Raw genomic sequence first — 20334 nt, forward strand, 5'->3', positions numbered from 1 at the left:
CTCAAAGACATTTGATTGTTTTAATGGGAGAAAATAAGGAAAATCTTTACCCTTTCACTGGCATTCAAAAAGAATTAGGAAATTGGTATACAGTACCCTTCACTAACCTGGTTCTAATTTGAACTTGCATCTGGTGAACCAGACACTCTTCAAATATGGATCACAGATAAGAATCCCTTGTCTGAGGCACCACACAGAAAGCAGTGGAATAAACACAAAATTCACAGTGCAATGTAGTACAAAAAAAAAAAAAAAAAAAAAAAAAAACAGCAGATGGCAAACCGCCTTACTAAGGGAAGGCTCTGTACCTATCAACCTGGAACAAAGGTCCTTGAAAAGTAGATACAGCCAGTGAAACATTTGGATACCTACAGGACACAAAGACCAAAGAGTGCAACTTCCTATTTCCAGTAAGAATGTGAGATGCTACTAAAGGGTGACAAAAATTATGGAAAAACCTAAGCACGTTATCAAAAAGATGGTGTAAAATCTGTAGACTAATGAACTGTGCTGCAAAATTTTATCAAAGAAAGGTAATTTATTTTGGATCTGACCAAATTTGGCTTTGTCAAAAGCAGATTCTGCCTGTTAAACCTGGTGGATTTCTTCACAAATATGACCAGGGCCACTGACAACGGCATACCTATGCACACAGCATACCTCGACTTGGCAAAAGCTTTTGACACAATCTCATACTCGGGGATTACCAATAAACTTAGCAAACTGAATGTAAACCCCCTTGTTGTAAGATGGGTTGCCAAAATGGCTCACAAACCGGTCACATCCTGACAAAGTGGGTGACTCCACATCAACAAGCAGACCTGTCACCAGCGAGGGTGCCACAAGGGTCAGTGCTGTTCCCCTCACTGTTTGGCATACACATTTCAGACGTTCAGGTCAAACCTAAGGGGCTGCTGCTGACCAAGTTTGGTAACTACTGCAAACTGGGTGCAATTATTGAATCGCCAAATGTCAGTATACTTCAGGAGGGTCTTGCACAGACTGACTGGTGTCTTAGTCACAGTCTGAAACTGAATGCAAAGAAATGCATCATCATTCCCTTCGGTAAAAATGGTGTCCCTTCACACTATCACATTAACAATAATACCTTATGTACCTATGAAGTGGTGAGAGATCTGGGATTACAAGTAGACTGCGACCTTAACTTTGACCACCATGTGTCTACTGTAGTAAGGAAGGAAACTTGTCACTAATCAGGGCCATAACTGAGTATAGCACCCCTTTTGGCATGTACCACACAAAGCACCAGCAGCAACAGGACAGACCTCAGAGGTTTCTAACTAAGAAGATCAAGGGACTCCAGCATGCATTTTACACAGACCAACTAAAGTCCGACCAACTAAAGTCCCTGTCACAGTATTGTAAGACTTCTTAGGGAAAACTTACACAGAGCAATCTCAGATCCAAACCTAATGAATTTGCTGCATATCCATAACTCAAACAGGACTAGAGATAGTTATTCCAGGGACCTAAATATAGCCTGTAACTTGAACAGCACATGCTGGATGGACAAATGTCTACCAGTGACTACTGCTTCTTTGGAATAAACTGCCACCATGTGAAACAGAGCACCTCCATGACACTGTTAAAAAGGAACCCGGGCAAGTGGATGAGGCACTGTAAATTTTTACTGGAGATGGTGCCCATAACCCTCATGGACACGGGCAGTCATTAGTAAATACATGATGAAACAGCTAGGCCTGAAATGACCTCCTGGTCGATAGCCTAGTAACCTCCTAAGACAGAAAATGAGTTGGAGATTGACATCCAGCATCTAGCAAAAAAAAAGGGGCGACTCTCTGCATAGCAGCGGCCACTTCAGCTCAGAAAGGAAATGTGCAATATTTGTTCTATTCTATGTCTAAATTAAGAAAAAAAGGAAATCCGGGAAGACTGCTAACTTTATAGTAGAGAGACTATTCTGGAAATTCAATCCTCAGGCCTGCTGTGTAACAGGTTTGATGAGCTGCTGTCTGTGGGGCCTGTGAGGCCTACAGCACTTCTCGAGTTACAAGAGCTGGGAATCTTACTCAAACATGGAACAAAATGTCTGGTATACAGCATCAACATTACTGGATCATGGTAAGAGAAGAAAACGCAAGAGGTGCGAGAGAACGCGCAAAAGAGGATCTAGGTCTGGAATCACTGCAAAGCTAAAAGCAAATCCCTACAGGTCTGCACTTCCATCCATTCTACTGGCAAACGTCCGATCAGTGGAAAGCAATATGGACTACTTTCTGGGGCAAATGTAGTTGGCTTTAGTTTGATATTTCCTGATGGTTGATGTGAGGATGGATACAAAATCAAATGCATCATTGTGTGCTGAAACTGGATTGAGTAGATTATTACAGGTGGCAAAGTTCTTTAAAAAGGAAGTTACTGTGTTAATAACATGTACTGGAACTGGCAGACAGTGCAGTTAGTGGAAGGGGCTGGTTGGGTAGCACAGCCAGGATGTATAATCTTGTTGATGGAGGACCAGAAAAGTTTGAGGTTGTCTGGCTTAGTGCATTAGAAGATTGCATGGTAGTTTTTTTTTTTCCCCCAAGATTGGCCATGCATTCTGCTGTGTTTCAGAGCTGCTTACAGTTTTAGAGGCTGGACTGATTTTTGGTTCGTTTCATATTCCAAGCTCTATACCATCATTATTATTTTGTTTCTTCTAGTTAACCAAGATGCAGGGTTTACTTTAACTCATTTGTTTCTTGGTCGGGCACGTTCATTTAGGAGTGAGAGAAATTTATCTTTAAAGTATGTAACAGCATCTTCTAAAGGTAGTATAAAGGCGGCCAGAGCAGCAGCTCTATAGAAAGATGCTGGTTTACATACTAGATTAGAGCAGTGGTATTTCACAGGGGGAGTTTAGCTATCTAACTGCAAAAGTAGGGAGGTGATGGCTTAAGTCAGGAAGGGAACCAGAAGTGAGAATATTGTTTAGAGAATCTGAGTATTCAGTCAATGATGGATCTTTTACTATATCTAGTAAGAGTGAAGATGAGTTGCTTGAAGCCATATAAATTGAATACATTATACCGTTGGTCTCATTATTAGTTTGCCAAACTAAGCCCCACAGTATTACAGTTTTGTCTGAAGCCCATGACAGGATTTCCTCTGTAGTATCTATGCTGTTACCTGGGGGTATGCAGATAGCAATAATGAATAAGGTCTTACAGTTAACATGTTTACACGAGGATAGAAGAATACCAGTTTTAGTCGCTGGGGAGCTATAATTAGCATGAGATAGTTGCAGGGTGATGCTGTAGATTACTGCCGCATGGTCTGCTTTTTTGTTTGTTCTATCGAAACTAGGCATGTTACATCCTGGTGGTAGGTTCTCATCATCTTTTATATCTTGTTTTAGCCATGCCAGGGGACTGCAGGGCAATCCACGTGTGGAGCTCTAGGAGTCTGCTTTTAATGCTTCTGAGGTTAATGGCACAAAGGAACAGATTACTGGTTTTAGAGGCTTGGCCTAATGAGTATGTCGTCTTTGTGATGGCAGTTTGGCAAACACACAGTGTGAAGAATAGACAGGGTTTGGGGTAGTTGGGCAGCCCTTCTGTGATAGGTGGAGGAGACCTGGGCTTGGATGAATAAATCCACAGAGGATGTGTGAGGGAGGGTGGGAGGAAGGATGAGAGAGGGGAAAGCTGTTTTAAGTTTAATTTTTTTTGTTTTATAGCAAGACTGTATAGAATCAGGTAGTGAAAGGTACAGTTTGGTTTGAAAAGGTGATTACCAGATAAGCTAATTAGGCTAAGTGTGATAAAATGCTACTAAGTTTGATTTTAAGTTAGAGAGTATGATACTCGAAAGTGGGGTTGTTGGAGTTGCTGATGAAAGTAGCTAGATGAGTGAGTAACAGAAGAGGGGGTATGATCATAATTTCCCAGGGAAACACTTTGATAGGTGTGCGCAGAGTGTGGGGAGAATAAAGTGTTGGACAACTGTAGTAGATTGATGCAATCTGGACAGAAAGGTAGGCAGTATACTGGGTTAACTAAGTGGTGGAGGTATATGGGGTGGGCGTTAAGCAGAGATAGGTAAAAGCTGCAAGTTGGAGGCTTGAGTGCAAGTTTAATGGCAGAAGAAAGCTGAAAAGTATTTTCAAGGGATCAGTGAGGAGGGGGGAGAGAGAGAGGGACGTACAGAGAAAAGAGAATAGGTGTTCTACATTGATGATAGCAGAAAATGTGTTTAGAATTGGACTACATAAAAAGGGAGGGAGTGGAAATGTCAAAGTGAAGACATCATGCAGGAGAATAAGTTCAGGTAATAAATGCAGTTGAAGATAAGAAGCATATTAAACAATTGGACAGGGATGGCGGTAACTTCTGGGTGGGTATAGTTGTGTGCATGAGAAGACTGGTTAAGTCCAAGTCGGGGAGGGTTGTTGCTGAGACAGACTAGTTAGTAAGGGTAAAAGGATGCTTGGGGGTAGGATAATGGGATGGGGACTGTAAGAATGAGCTGATTTGGTGAGGAGGAGAAAGCATTTTCTTCAGAGATACTACAGAGGAAGTGAAATAAATAGTGAACTACAGACAGTGGAGAGTGCAAATTACATCTTGCTAACTGAGAAAAAGGAACCCAACTAGAGTGAATAATTTTATACATGATTTTCACATTGTTTTGTTGCGTCTTTCGGCTTATCCCGGTTAGGGGTCGCCACAGCGGAACTCCGGTCCGCTAATGTTTGGTAGTGGATTTTTACGTGCCGCGGTTACCAGCCCTGACGCACAACCTTCAACGAAGGTACGCCCATTCACGCATGCCTCCACACAGAAGACGCTCTAGCTGAGAATCGAACAGGACGACGTCTTGCTGTGAGGCGACGCTATCGCAACATGATTTTCGCATTAGTGAGTAATTTATCATCTGCTAGGGCATTAGTATGTTCATGCACCCACCATGACTGACAGAAGAAAATCACTGCCAAAGTAGCTCTGCAGCTAAAGTACCCATATAACATAAGACTGCTAGGATAAAAAAAAACACTCAAGTTGACCAGTATCTAGACAGGCACAAGCCCTACATGTAAGCCTGTTACATGAATCAGTTAGAAAGCAACATAAAATTGTTCTCTAATACTACAAACATCATATTCCATTCAGCTTAAGCCACAATGGAAGCACACAAAGAAATGCATCTCCAGAACTCAGTCACCCTTGCATGTGACCATTTCAGGAGGGCCTTCTTAAAGAGGCACTGGTGTAAAACAGGGACCCTAAATAATTACAAATAAAATAGGAGTGTTCCACTAGTAAAAGTAGGAATATGCTGCTAGAATACTAGCAGAGGTGTCTTTCAAAGGCACATAGGAGATTACTAGAACAACAGCTCAAGGCTCAAGTGTAAGCCTAGCCAGTTTTACCCAGATTTTACCCAATTTTCTATTCCTTGAGGAAAGATAACAAGGGTCAGCAAGCAGGGTTTTGACAATTTTTACAGGCTGCCTCTTGTCCATAAGGTACATGGGTGCCACCCCAGGAGATGACTGCAGGTCATAGCAAAGTGCACAAAAGTATTTACTTTACTATCCACATAAGTGAAATAAGGGTCACTTATACTAAGAATATGGGGAACCAATATCATTTCACAACTACTCATACATGCTTTTCGCATTAGTCAAAACTACTTGCCACATCATCCAGAAAACAATTATTACAATAACTCGGCATACCGTATTTCCAAGATTACGGAGTCCAACACGTCCTGTTCCTAATACTGGCTGGTCCGAAGACTGCAAGAATAAAATTAACAGTTTTCAGATTATGGGACATAACAGCAACTAAACAAAACTCTAAAGCTAAGCTTTCCAATTCTTGCAGGTTCTAATAAAATGTTGTAGAATGTCTTACTGATGTGGAAGAAAATGTTTAAATCCCAGTGTGACAAAGCAAATAATTGCTCGGAATTTGCTATAATCCAGAACTCTATTGTGTCAAAAACAGACCTTCCAAACTTATTCTTCAAACAAACCAGGCTGTAATGTAATTTCCCTTAACTTCTGATTAGTATTTTTAACCAAACGCATAAAATATTGCTTAATTTGTTAAATGCATAAAATATTGTTTAATTTGTTAAACTAGTATTTTATTACTTAGAGTTTAAAATTTTCACACCATCAGCTTTGTGAGTGACAGAGGACAGACACAATGTTTTGCAACCAAATGAAAGGTGAAGAGGTAGACCATATCTGTTGCTTTTTACAGTGACACATTTGGGAACATGACCATGCAAACACGCAATGTTCGATAATACAATAGTAAGAACATGAATTACATGACATGCATGCGAGATAAAGAACACAAAGAACTAAAAAACAACAAGCAGGTAACCTATTTCCCCATTACGTTTCCAGCTTCTTCCCCACCTTAAAAAAATAAAAAGCACTATTATATTGGAGTCTTATTGGAAGTCGTTTCTAATTAGCACTTACATCCTTGTAAAATCATTTTATACTAAAAATTCCAATCAATAACCCAGTGCCCATATTACATCAAAACCCATTTCCTGCACCATATCCTTTTTATAGCCGCATATTATTTCCTTTAACTCAAGTCCAGTACATGTACATAGAACCCAAACACGTTCTCTAGTCCCGTACATATGGGGGTTTCTCACCCCTTACATGTAACCTGCTCAGCAGTCCTCCACCCTACTTACTAAGCACCATACCCTCTCAATGTCTTAGGGCACGGAATCTGGACAAAACCTTAAATAGGGGGGGGGGGGCTAAAGGCTCAAAAATAGGGACTGATTTTAAATATTGCTGTTATAAACTTAGAATGTTGTTAGCATGCGTTCTCTGAAGAATTTGGACTCAAATTCAAATGCATATCATTATTTAGTAACTTCATTTCTCAGCTATTTGCCAGAAAGCCACACATTTTATGAGGAACAGACCAAAAACGAAGGAAAAATTTGAACAGTTGAGAAGCATGCCAAACATTTACTGCTACTCGTTTAATTATTATAGTTCTTATTAGTTGAATAAATACCAGGTTAGTCTGACAAGGCAGATATTTCCATCAATAAAACAGTTCATTAGACAATAATAAAAATGTACACAAATGAACAGTAAAAATGAAACACTACAGAGACCAATCTCAGTTATCTTAAATACAGTCATGCAAACAGCTAATCTTCTTAATATGAAGGACGTCATTTAAATCCAGAGTGCTTGCACGCAAAAGTGGTGAATCAATGTATACAGAAAAGTGGAGAGTGGTATCGTGTAGATCATGTTGTTGTCAATGTGACATCAGAAACTGCAGCTTGATGACCACTTCTGAAAACAAAATGTGTAGTAAGCAGTCTTGTAACCTCCATCTATGTACCCACACGCATGCATGCACAACTCCCCTAGTCCCCTTTTCAAGCTATGCGGCATGTACAATTCTTCAGCTCTACATACTCATGTTATTCCAAAGTCACCATCTCCGCACCAAGATGCTGCACTCTCTAACCTCAGCCTCAATTCTGCACCCACACAGTGATTCCCAGTTCCCATCCAGCATTACATATCCAGGTTGCTTTATACATTCATACATGCAAGCTGTTCCTCAGATGGATCAGGCTTCATACTTACATACCTTCCCCAGCACGGTCTCTAGTTCAGCACCAATGAACTGTCATCTTACAGGTTCTTTGTCAGACACTGTTCACCTATTCCTCTTTCAAATGTCATGCACAGCATGCTGTCATTAACCTCTACCAAACTTTATTTGTACTTATTAAACACTCCAAGATCACTTGAAATGAATGTACTGTACCTTGTCTGCCACTAACATCAGTCCCACAAGTGCTGTGTACACCACTGAATCTGCAATATCAGTCTTCTCGACATCCTTGTTGGCATGCCTGATTGCTAGGGTGCGATACAGCCCCTCTGGCAGGTTATCTAGACCAGGGACGGGAAAACCAGGCATAATGCCAAGCAGTGTTAAGAGTAATGCCACAGGGTCCTTTTCCCTGTCCTACTGTAACAGCTCTTAGAGATTCCCAGAGCTAAAGACATGTCAGTCTACTAATCAGGATTAGTCACCTGATCTTATCTCCTTCTGCTATTCTTGGTGTTTCTGCCATCACCTCTTAGGAAAATTATACTTCTCTACAAAAGGGCAAGCAGGACATTTCTTTATGGACATTGCATCCATGATCTTCCTCAAAACACCATTAAGCAGTTAGAAAAATGTGGGTGAAACAGTTTTCTTGAATTCTGTCAACAGCTTACACCATTACAGTTCATAACAGGTAAAACACTGTGCCTGAAACCTAATCCAGTCTCTAGTCTTAGCTGCACTCTTTTCCACCTTCATTCATTCACCTTCTGACTGCCTTATCCGTTAATGAAATCCACCTCACAGTCATCGTTTCAAAAGCTCTAAAGACACGTCATGGCAGGCAACTCCATGCTTTCTTTAAAATAAATCAAACACTAGTGTGAACTTATAGTTTCAGTAACACATCCTCTTACTACAGAATGTTTTTCACTTTTCTAAACTAATTTATCTATATTTTCTAGGTCACCAAAATGTTAATCGCACTTTCTCTCCTCTTCTTAAAAGGTAAGTGTGTAATCTTTTCACACAGTTCCAAGGGCACCTGTATTTACCACTTTCAGCTATTTCAAATTGGATGGTTCAGTTTTTATGTACTGTATTCTTGCAGAAGTATAGTGACTTTTTAAGGCGGTGTAAGACTGAAGGACTCTGTCAACAGACTGAAGGTCAGGCAATGGGCAAGAAATACAAGCATCTCTCTCTGCCCATGCCTCATTCGAAGACAATACCATTTTGACTACAAGCAACTGCTATGCTGAAAGGACACAACAAAACACAGTCATACTTTGGAAGTGAGGTAAACACAGAATGCTTAGCAGTGGATTAGAAGCTCTAGTAACTGCCACATCAAAAGCTGTGCTTTTGTAATAGACTCAGAATACTTTATTGTTATAAGAAAGTATATATTAGAAAATTAGGCTTCAGTGGAACACAAACTGAATCAGACTGCCTTACCACCACTACAAAAGTGAAGCACAGCAATGTAGCAATACTTGAAACAAAAATACTACCTCCTAATACAAAATGGCATGCTCACAGGAGATCAACCGTGATAAATCAAAACTATACAAAAAGACTGGACCCTTCCCATCTCTCCAATCGGTGAAAATGCATGCAGTATGTTCACAAATTTTTTTTTAGTCCATATGTTCAAATATAAATCTGTGAAAATGCTGCAGTAAGTGAATTTATTTGTGAAAATGTTGCAAATAAAATGCCAGTATCAGATAGTAGTGTGATACCATTTATGTCATTTCAATGTTAGAACTAGTGTTTTGGTTAAGGATGAGGTTTGGTTACAGCCTGTGCTAGGGCATGTTAAAGTTAGGGTTACGGCAGTGGTGGTCAACTTTCTGGGTCAGTAGGCCATATGGATCCCTAAATAATAGCCTGAGAGCATCAAAATATGATAAAAACACTATCTCCACCCCACCCACAAAATAACACGAGGCTTGCAAATAACATGGAGATGGATATTAGAAAAAAATTATAAGTCAAACCACTGCTTTTGTTAGAAGACTGGCACAATACGTGCACCTGTATCTCATTAAAAATGCAAAACAATGGAAGAGTAAAGATTTGTTGAGGTCTCCAGCAACATCTGGATTTCACAAATGCTTTAGACAAAAGTTCCTAATATGAACAGGAAGTTTATGTACCTGAAAAATGTTTGAGACCCATTTCAGTCTTTTTGCCATGCAAAAACAGATTTACAGTGACAATGGCACAAGGATGGTTTAACTTTGCTGGCTGAACAGTACATGGAGGGAGAGTGTTATAAGAATGAGATGAAAGCATGTCCAGCTTAAAAGATCACTTTCACAATGAAAGCATGCCCAGCTTACAAGACCACTTTCACCAGATGGGGTATACGGAGGTGTACTAGTAGAGTGCACTGGAAAATACTGCATGTATGATCCTCCTGTATATCCTTCTGCCACAAAACTGCAATGCACTCTGTACATTACTTAATAAAGAAAACTATATTCTCATTCACTAATGCTAAGAAATCCCAGTCAGTAATGTCACTGTACCCGAGGCACAGACAAATGGAGCTCTGTTTACAGCACAGGGTACCCCAGGTTCGACTACTGTCCCTGATTCCTGAAGAGTTGGCCTAAGAAGATAAGAGTGGCATTCTGCTGTATCACCTATCCTGGTTGGGAAAGGCAGGATGCTTTGGTTGATGCGTCCATTCTGTCAGTGAAGACTTCTGGGACAGGGCACAGCACTAACAATAAAAACAATGGAGGCACTGACAGACACCGACAAGAATCCAAAATTGTGCCACTGTATGCTGGTGTGTATGATGTTGAGGGATTTTAGGGTAGGGCATAAAACATTTCAGCTTCAGTGACACAGAGGTCAAGGAGGGACATCAGTCATAATGGATGGTTTACTGTAAGGGAGAAGCAAAAATTAACATGAAATTTGAACAGTCATTGTGAGTCAATGAGAACTTGATGGCTGACCCACTACTTTATGTTAACATCTGTTTCATCAGACCATTTTTCATCTGACCAGGCAGAAGGACCACACTAAGGAGGACTGATGGCTGCTGGCAGTGTCAGCCACAGATTGGCCACCACTACACTATGGGGTTTATGGGACCGAAGGATACTGGTAGCTTGAGACCCATAAGAAATATCATGGATAATACCAGTGTACTGATGTTTTTTTGATTAAGACATGTTGATAAATATGTAAATTTTCAAAAGTTATGATGTTCTGGTTTTCAAAAAACTTGCGTCTTAGCAAATCTAAAAGAAAAACTATATTCCACATCAGCTCGTACAAATCTTACACCTGCATCCAAAAACAGAATGCATCTCCTCAACTGACAACCACAGTCCATAAGTTTTTGCATTTGTTTTTCATTGTCACTAATAAGAAGCCTAATTACCAATACTAAACGTGAAATAGAAATCTGTAACAGACGATCACTTCTTACCATGGTAAAATACCATGTCAAAGACCTGACCCAGTATATAGTGACAGAAACATGGAAGACAGCATGACATCAAAATATTTTCAGAACTGCTATCCCAGCACCCAACAAACACTGAAAACAAAAATTCCAAGAGATGTACAAGGAAGACCAGAGACCGACCAATGGAAGACTATTTATGATGAGGCATTCAACATAAATTATAATGGTACATAGAAATAAAAACCTTCCTGACTGAAGAACTACTGTACCTTTCATTTCCAATGATGATGGACACTACTAGCACATACTCTTGGGGGAGGAGCCTAATTACATCGAAGCCACACATCAAAAACATTAATGAGTTCACAACTGAGTTCAGAACCAATATGAATACCATTCGGAAATTTAAAAAAGGTTTGCGGGAGAATATTTTAAACAAATCAGTGTGGTGGCCATTGGTGCTCCATGCCCACCTTTATTGTTTCTAATTCCTCCTATATTCAGTACGTTGACACAATGTTACTTTTTTAGATGACGCATTTATCATTTGGAAAGGAGATTTAGAACAACTGGCCAATTTTATTACTTATATTAATTCCACTACTGTGTTTTTTCACCCTTCAATATTTAGATGTCAACATTCATAAGTTGGATATATTAATTACTTTAATTCAGGTGGATTTAAGTCAACTATTTATAGAAAATCCACCTTCTCAAATAGTTATCTTCATTTTCACAGTAGCCACCCATATAAACAGAAAAAAAGCTTTGTCAAAGGTTATATGGTTAGACTAGACAACAATCATCTCCAATGATAGCATTTTAAATAATCAGATGGAAGCCCTTTCTGACATGTTCTTGGTAAGGGGGTATTCTAACAGAGATGCTTACCAATACTAAGGATGAGATTTTACATGACAGACAAGAAAATTCAAAAATATCCTGGGTGTAGCACTGCAGTACAAATCATGCTAATCTAGACACTATTACGGGAGACCATTTAGGATATAACAGTACGAGCATTAAATATGGTAAAGGTCAAACTGTGTTGCCACTTGCACACAAACAATGAAATATTATACTTCATTATAGACTTATGTGACACATTGGGTACTACACCCCATTTTACCTTTTCCAGAAATCTCAATATTAGAGAGACTTCAGAAGGACACTACCACTATTACAGGCAGAAATATTTCTTTTACAGCATGAACCAGTAAATGTGGAGCCTGTACACACTGCAAATATATTTTTGAGGGGAATAAACATGTTTTGAAAATTATACGTTTAAATTCACCTCTCATTATTACTGTGTAGTATGGGGATGGTTTACCTTGCTTTTTGTGATTTGTGCTCGCTTTTACATAGGAAAAGCTGAATGTAAATAAAGAAAAAGAATACAAGAGCATTATTAAGATATTAAAGCAGACAGAGATTCTAATGCCCTTTTTAGACATAAGTTAGTTCCAACACCAACAACACATTTTGTTTTTGTACTGGAAAGGTGGTCCCTAGGAATATACATTAGAGTACCATGAACTATTGTGGCAAGTAAGGCTGAATGCAAGTAATCCCCCAGGTCTGAATGAAACTGTTTCTTTACATAGCGTTTTGAAACTTTAGGCTACCAAATTACAGTTTTACTGTTACCTTCAGATTTCTGAAAAGTTCATTTTATGAAGTACTTAACACTTTTTGTAAGCTGTTGTATTGGCATTTTTTAACTGTATTTTAATTGACTGACTGCAATTCTTATTGATGTGTCATTACAGGATAAAAGTTGTCACATGACTGGTATTTAAGAGACTGTTTTAATTAATTCCCAGCTCTGATGAAGTTCTATTCAGGGTGAACATGCTTAACTGGAATAATAAAGTTTTTTATTCATATTGGCTCGTTTAGCTTATGGTGCTTGCTCTGTCTTGCTTTTGGCTTTAGGTTTTTTTTTTTACTGGCTGGCAGGTCCCATTTTTTGGTTCTTAGTGTAACAGAAACGCAAACAATTTTCTAGCAATCTGTAAGTGTGCTTATGAACTTCACGGTCTAGTTTTGACTCAGCAAAGGAGTCAGGCAAATAAGTGGCCATCCCAGCACAACTATATGGAGCTTTCAAAAAAAAAAAAATAATAATCAAAGTTGACTGAGGCTATCCATGTAGTGAAGCATACAACTGCCATGACTACAGTAATTGTGTGTGTGTGTGTGTGTGGGGGCAACAAGCAAAATTAACCGGTGTAAAATGTTTACTTTGTGGCAATCCTACACAAAGGATGGGCTGGTTCTAAGCACCACCTTTTCTTTTGGAAAACTAAGGAAATGTGGTTTGCCCAAACAAGCTTACAAACTCAGAACCAAGCAGAAACAATGGCTATAGTATCTTCTATGAGAAGAATGGTATATCAGCAGAGGCCATGGATTCAAAAAGTGAGACATTAAGATTCTCACCCGTAAAGTAAATATCACATCAAGGGAGAGGATCAGCAACAGGAAGACTGAGTACCTAAAACTGCCTTACAAATCTTGAGTGGAGCAGGAGCAAAATCAAAATAAAAATGAAAGCTAGCAATAGCCACCAAATAAACTTTCATAAAGGAGTAACACAGTCTTGAGTCAAACATTTTGGAAAAGCAAGAAATGCCAAAGATACAGAAGCAGAAATGTAGTCATCTTTTCCTATTGCCTGAAGAGAAGAACTTGGTCCATCTGTCCTTGGAAGTTTTCTGAGTAAACTGTCTAGATGAAGTAACACTGGAAAAGTACAGTTGTGTACACTTACCATATAAGTAGATGTTCGAGTGTATTCACTGTTGCAGTCATCACATTTGGGTTATCTGCCTGCAGGTACCCCTCAGTCGGCCTAAATACCAGAGTCTTGGGATTTCTGCGTTGGATGCTGTTGCTTCTTCCATAACGTCAGGTCATCAGGGGTATAAAACATGCAGCCGAAGCCATTGCATCAGTTTTTCTTGCCCCAGATGTCAGGAGCCCTCACAATATGAAGCAATTACATGGTGTGGAACACCCCCAGTAGAAAGTAAATGCCAATGTTATAAAATATGGCCAACCAAAAAAGAACAGGTAGAAGTATAGAGAAGTCAGGGGGCTGGAGGGTGGGTAACCAGGACAGCAACAGTGAATACACATGAACATCTACATTTATGGTAAGTGTACACAACTGTACTATGTTCTTCGTGTTTCACTGTTGCAGTCATCACATTTGGGTTGATTCCCAAAGCTGGGGATGGGCGGAGGCAGTCAGAAAGCATTAGGGCTGGCAAGCAGGCCCTGTAAAACTGCTGTGGAAAATCTAGTTCTGGATTTAGAAAAGATAGGTAAGTGGTAATGCTTGGTGAAGGTGAGTACAGAGAGCCAGGTTACAGCTTCCAGGATGTCCCTGGTAGGGACTCCCCTGAGAAATGCTGTAGAGGTTGATGTAGCCCTAGTGGAATGTGTTCTGAACTCCTGTGGGGTAGGTTTTCCCATGGTGTTTGTAGCAGAAATTGATGCAGTGTGCTATCCATTTAGAAATGGTTTGCTTTGAAATGGCTTTGCCCTCTGCCCCTGTAGCAAAGCTGACTAGCAGCTGGTCAGATTTTCTGAAAAGTTTAGTCCTGTCCAGATAGAACCTAAGCTGCCTGTGCACGTCCAGGCAGTGCAAGATCCTTTCTCCTTTATTCTGAGGATTAAGGAAAAAAGTTGGCAAATGAATGGATTGGTTTAAATCCACACTAGATACCACTTTCGGCATAAATGATGGGTTAAGTCCAGAATGAAACCCTATCCGCATGGAAGATAATGAAGGGTTCCATGGCCATAAAGGCCTGCAATTCACACACTCTTCTTGCTGAAATTAAAGCTGTTTTCCAGGAGAGTAATTTTAATTCTGCTGAAGCAGCAGGTTCAAAGGGTGGAAGCGCAAGTTTTTCCAATACAAAGTTAAAGTCCCAGGCTGGAGTGGGAGCTCTCCTGGGGGGTCTTAAATGTTTGGTTCCCCTCAGGAATTGTTTGACCAGAGGATGAGAGAAGAGGGGTGGCTCAGTATTATAATGAGCTGAGATGGCAGAGGCATGAATCTTAATTGAAGTGAAGGATAGGCCATTGTGGAGCATTTCTGTTAAGTAATCTAGTATATTAGGTAAGCTGGGCACGGTTGTGTCCATTCCCTGAGACTGGCTCCAAAAACAGTATCTTTTCCACTTTTCTGAATAGGATTTTCTAGTACTAGGCCTCCTTGCCTCAAGGATGACATCCAGCACCTGTTTACTGAGGGTTGCTGGTGCTGATTTCAGGGGATGAGCCAGGCTGCTAGGTTCAGGGTTTGTAGCGGAGGATGCAGGCCTCTGTCCACCAAAGGAACTCTGCCTTTAGGCAAGGAATGATAGGAATCATCGTTTCCAGGTCCTGAGAATGTTGACACCAGAGACTTTTTAAGTACCATTGTAGTTTCCTCGTATGCAGTTTTGCATATGGAATTAGTAGAATGCAAGAGGCCATGAACCCTACGGCTTGCAGAATTTTTCTTGCAACTGAGTTTTGGTGGCCAGTAGACTGAAGTAGTTTGTCAAATAAATTTGTTTTTCTGGAGTGAGGAATGCCATCTGGGAAGTTGTGTTCAAGCTAGCTCCCAGGAAAGTACAGTTTTGTACCTACCATAAATGTAGATGTTCGAGTGTATACCCTGCTGCAGTCATCACACTTGGGTTATCCTGCCGTCAGGCGGTCCCCCAGTCGGCCCGAATTCCAAAGTCTTGGTCCGAGTGTATACCCTGAGATGATTCTGAGATGTTCGAGTGTATACCCTGCTGCAGTCCAGGTTACCCTCCCTCCCTCCCCTCTGACCTTACTAAGACCTTTCTATACCTTAAAATCTGTTGCAACCTTTGTGGTGTATTTGCTTATAGCTGGAGGGATTTCTTTGTTTATGCTACACTTTTTATTACTGGTACTATCTACTGACCACCATTGGGGGGCACCTGACATCTGGGGCAAGAAAAACTGAAGAAAATGGTGTTGGATGCCTCTCATATACCCCTGGCGCACTGATGTCAGGGAAGAAGTGACAGCAACCGATGCCGGACCAAGACTTTGGAATTCAGGCCGACTGCAGGACCGCCTGACGGCAGGATAACCCAAGTGTGATGACTGCAGCAGGGTAACACGATGATCATCACAATCTGTTGGCTGGGTACCAGACATGATTTATTTTCGTTGATGGTGTACCCCAGTGAAGTTAGAAGTCCCTTTACAATGTCAGGTGCTGGAGTAGCAATTCCTGACTGACTGCCTGAATCAGGCAATCGTCCAAGTATGGGTAAATTTGAATTTTTCTCTGCCTGCAATATGCACTGGCTGGAGCTAGGCATTTTGTGAATACCCTGGGCGCAGTAGACAAGCCAAAAGGAAGTGCAGAGAACTGATCGTGCATACAGCCTGCTCTGAAACGTAGATATTTCCTCCAAGATTCCCTTATGGAGATGTGCATATAAGCTTCTTTTAAGTCTAGGGTGGCTAGCCAGGAGTCCTTGGCTAGCATAGAAAGCATAGTGTATAGAAACTTGCTCTGAAACGTAGATATTTCCTGCAAGATTCCCTTATGGGGATGTGCAGATAAGCTTCTTTTAAGTCTAGGGTGGCTAGCCAGGAGTCCTTGGCTAGCACAGGAAAAGCAGCTGCTGCAGAGTAAGCATTTTGAATCTTGGAACCACCAGGAAAGTGTTGAGAATAGACAGATCCAGGATAGGGCGCCAAGAGTTTCCTTTTCTGGGTACCAGAAACAGTCTGGAGTAAAAACATTGTCCCCCTTTGCTCTGCTGGGACAAGATGAATAGCCCTGATACTGAGAAGAGAAAGTACTTGCTTTTGGGCCGCTGCCCACTGGTTTGGGGGCAGGTCTGGCCATCTGCTTGGGGATGGCAGTGAGTGGAAGAAGAATCTGTATCCCTGGGATACAATGTTCAAGACCCATCTGTCCTGGGTGACGTACTCCCAGTTTTTTGCATGCAGGGCAAGTTTTCCTCCTAAGGGTGCAAGTACTTGGGCAAGGCTTGGAAGAGTTAGGGATATGTCATTGCAAGATTTTACCATAGGATGGTTGCTTACTACTCCCTGTTTTAGAGGTGGGAGCACTCCATTGCTTAGATCTGTGCATACCCTGAGACTGTAAATCTTGGTGGTCTGCTGCCCCTGGGTTTGGACTGAGAAGTTTCTAGGAGGGACTGGAAAGGACCAGTTTTTAGAAGGCCAATGCCTACTGAATCTAGGTGGCTTGTACCTGTAGGAAATCTTTAACAGTTTGATTAGATTTAGCTTTTTCCATCTTTTTGAGGATGACTTCTGCTACATTGCCAAACGGGCATTCTTGGTTTAATGGTGCAGCTAGTAATTTTGCTTTGACATGGTCTGGCAAGATTTGTTCCTTAAGCCAAGCATACCTTCTAAGAACAGACCCAGTGACAGCAGCCCTGCAAGATGTTTCTAAGGCATCAAAACCACATTGCAAAGTATGTTTTCCAACTTGATTAGCAGAAAGCATTAACTCTTGTAAATCTTTATGTTCTGCACAATCAGGACTCAACATCAATTTCTGTTTAATTAGCTCCATAATATGTTGCTGATACTTTAACATATGAAACTGGCAATTTAAAGTCCTGATTGCAAGAGTAGCAGAGGTGTATACCTTCTTAAAAACAAATGAAGAACCACGTCCGAAGCACAAGGAAGAGGACTTATTCGTAAAACGTAACACAAATCATACGACTTCACTTAGCTCTTTCACCATTACAAATGGCATCATCAGAGTAAGTGTAAATCAAAAACTCCATACATTAAATATGCAGCCAATCACACCAACATCCAATAGAAAACAATAAAATATACATTCATTTAAATAAATAAATGGATGAATGTGAACATTGAATTTGTCCACTCACAACAACATGAAAGCCATGTTATCCAAGCTAATGTTGTAAAGAATATCTTTGTCTAACATGTACTTATATTCAAACATCCACATAAACATTCAAATGAAAAATAAAAAAGCTAAAAAAGTTAAAAAGTAACTATGACCCACTATTTGCATTATATTCTGTTGGCCCTGTCTTTCAAAACAGGTTTTAGAGAAATATATTCAAACTGGGTGGGGTTGTAGCATCCAAGATTATTTGACATTTGTATTCTAATAATTCTACCTTCAACCTTTCATCCCCACACCTCTAGAGGTGGGTCACCCTGTCAATGACAAAGAAAAACTTCTTGAAATCAACACATTGTGTACTGTGCATGTATAATGCATTATGCGTGTCCTTATTTTTTATGGCCTTCAGGTGTTCTGCAAACCTATCTTTTAACCTGCGGACAGTTTTGCCCACGTAGAATGCGCTGCAACTGACACAAGTGGCAATATATACCAACTGTTGTGTGTTGCAGCTAAACCTACCTGGGCACCTCAAAGTCTTAATATAGTTGGACAACAGTACACAAGGTCCATCGTTGATAAACCTGCAAAATTTACAGGTTCCACATTTGTACATCCTAGAACACTTGTGAATAGTTCTATTTTCCCCCAAAATTTCTTTAATGTTTCTTCCCCTAGAGTATACTATTTTGGGAATATTCCCCATTTTGTGTTTCATAGTTTCATTAAATACTGTATCCCACACTTTTTTCACTACATCAACAACACTACCAGTTTGACTGTTGTATTTCAATACCAATGCTTTACCATCCAAAGCATTGGTCTTTGGAGTTATATTAGTGTCATTGCCCCTTAAAATGGGTTTGTATATACTCCGTCTTTTCTCCAAGACTTCATTCCTGATTTTTAACAACATCTTAAGGGGATACCCCCTGTCTAAAAAGAAACCTATAAGGGTATAGACTTTTTGATGCATATATCATCATCACTTACAAGTCTTGAGAGTCTTACCATTTGGCCCTTCACTATTCCTCTTCTTTGATGTGGGGGATGACAACTATCATAATATAACAAGGAATTGCTATGGGATGCCTTCCTAAAAATGTTGCTGTGCAAAGTGTTGGCAGATTTAGTCAATTTGATGTCCAAAAAAATCTATCTCTTTGTCGTCCCACTTGCTAGTAAACCCAAAAAAGGTAGTAGTACTATTTAAATATTCAACAAAGGACATAGCTTTGTCCTCATTGCCCTTCCAAAGTATTAGTATATCATCTAAAAAGCGGTTATAAAGAACAATTTTGTCATTGTATGATGAACCAATACAAACTCTTCATCCCAGTTTAAAAGAACTAGGTTAGCAAATCCAGGGGCACACTTGGCCCCCATTGCCAAACCTGAAATTTGCTGAAAAGTTAACCCATCAAATGTCACAAAATTGTTTTTTTAACACCATTTGCATATATGATATCATCATATTAATTTTAGCAGCATTTAATTTACCGCTGTTGACTAAACTCTGGGTAAAGTATTCAACCCCCACATCTTGTGGGATTACTGTGAATAGATTAATGACATCAATAGTTAGAAAAGACCAATCAGTGCCAGCATTAGAAACACTGTCAAGTCTATGGAGACAGTGCCAAGAATATTTCAAAATATGTGGAACCCCAGCCACTACCTTCTGGAGCCCTTCATCCACAAAAGCAGCCAAGGGGTTCAGTCTTCAAACACCGAGAGGAAACTATTGCTCTAAATGGGGGGTCCCTGGTACCCTTGTGAATTTTAGGGATACCAAAAATAACAGGTGTGACTGGGTGTTCCACATTTAGAAAGTTAAATTCTGTCAATGCCCCCTGATATAGGGCATCAAGTAAAAACAAATCAATTTTACGATACGTTATATGCAATTCATTAATAGATACCCTGTGGTAGGTGGTGTGGTCACCCAATATTGCCTGCATCTTTGCTGTATAATCAAATTTAGACATAATACCCACACCACCGCCGCTGTCGGGTTTCATAATCCCCAGGTCTTTATTGTTTGCCAACTCAAATAAAGCATCACTTTTATGTTGAGATAAATTTTTACCAAAATGCATGGTCAGTGTTGACCACATTCTTAATTTCCATAACACATAGTTTATCAAACATGACCACATCCTTATTACTAGTGGGTATAAATATACTCTTCCTTTTCAACCGTCCCACATAGTTTTCATCACTCAAACCACTATGGTTATTCTTAAAGTAAAGGGCCAAATTTAACTGCCTGACATACATTATAACACTGGTAAGCACATCCACTATATTCGTTCTAAAACTGGGTACAAATGAAAATCCTTTAATCAAAACATCATGGTGAACTTCTTTTCGTAAATCGTAAAATTAATTTCTTATATATA

The 20334-nt window shown here is 40.0% G+C and overlaps 1 protein-coding gene across 1 annotated transcript in view; it reads right to left on the reverse strand.

Annotated features, from left to right (window-relative positions):
- Positions 1-20334, reverse strand: part of USP21 (ubiquitin specific peptidase 21) — a 612045-nt gene that overhangs the window by 556463 nt on the left and 35248 nt on the right. Inside the window, exon 2 of the mRNA XM_044057408.1 lies at positions 5705-5764. Within this exon, the coding sequence (XP_043913343.1) occupies positions 5705-5764 (60 nt within the window). The remainder of the gene's footprint in view (positions 1-5704; positions 5765-20334) is intronic.

The sequence above is a fragment of the Protopterus annectens genome, chromosome 15.part0 (assembly GCF_019279795.1).
Source record: "Protopterus annectens isolate FY-2018-M chromosome 15.part0, PAN1.0, whole genome shotgun sequence".
Lineage (NCBI taxonomy): Eukaryota > Metazoa > Chordata > Ceratodontiformes > Protopteridae > Protopterus > Protopterus annectens.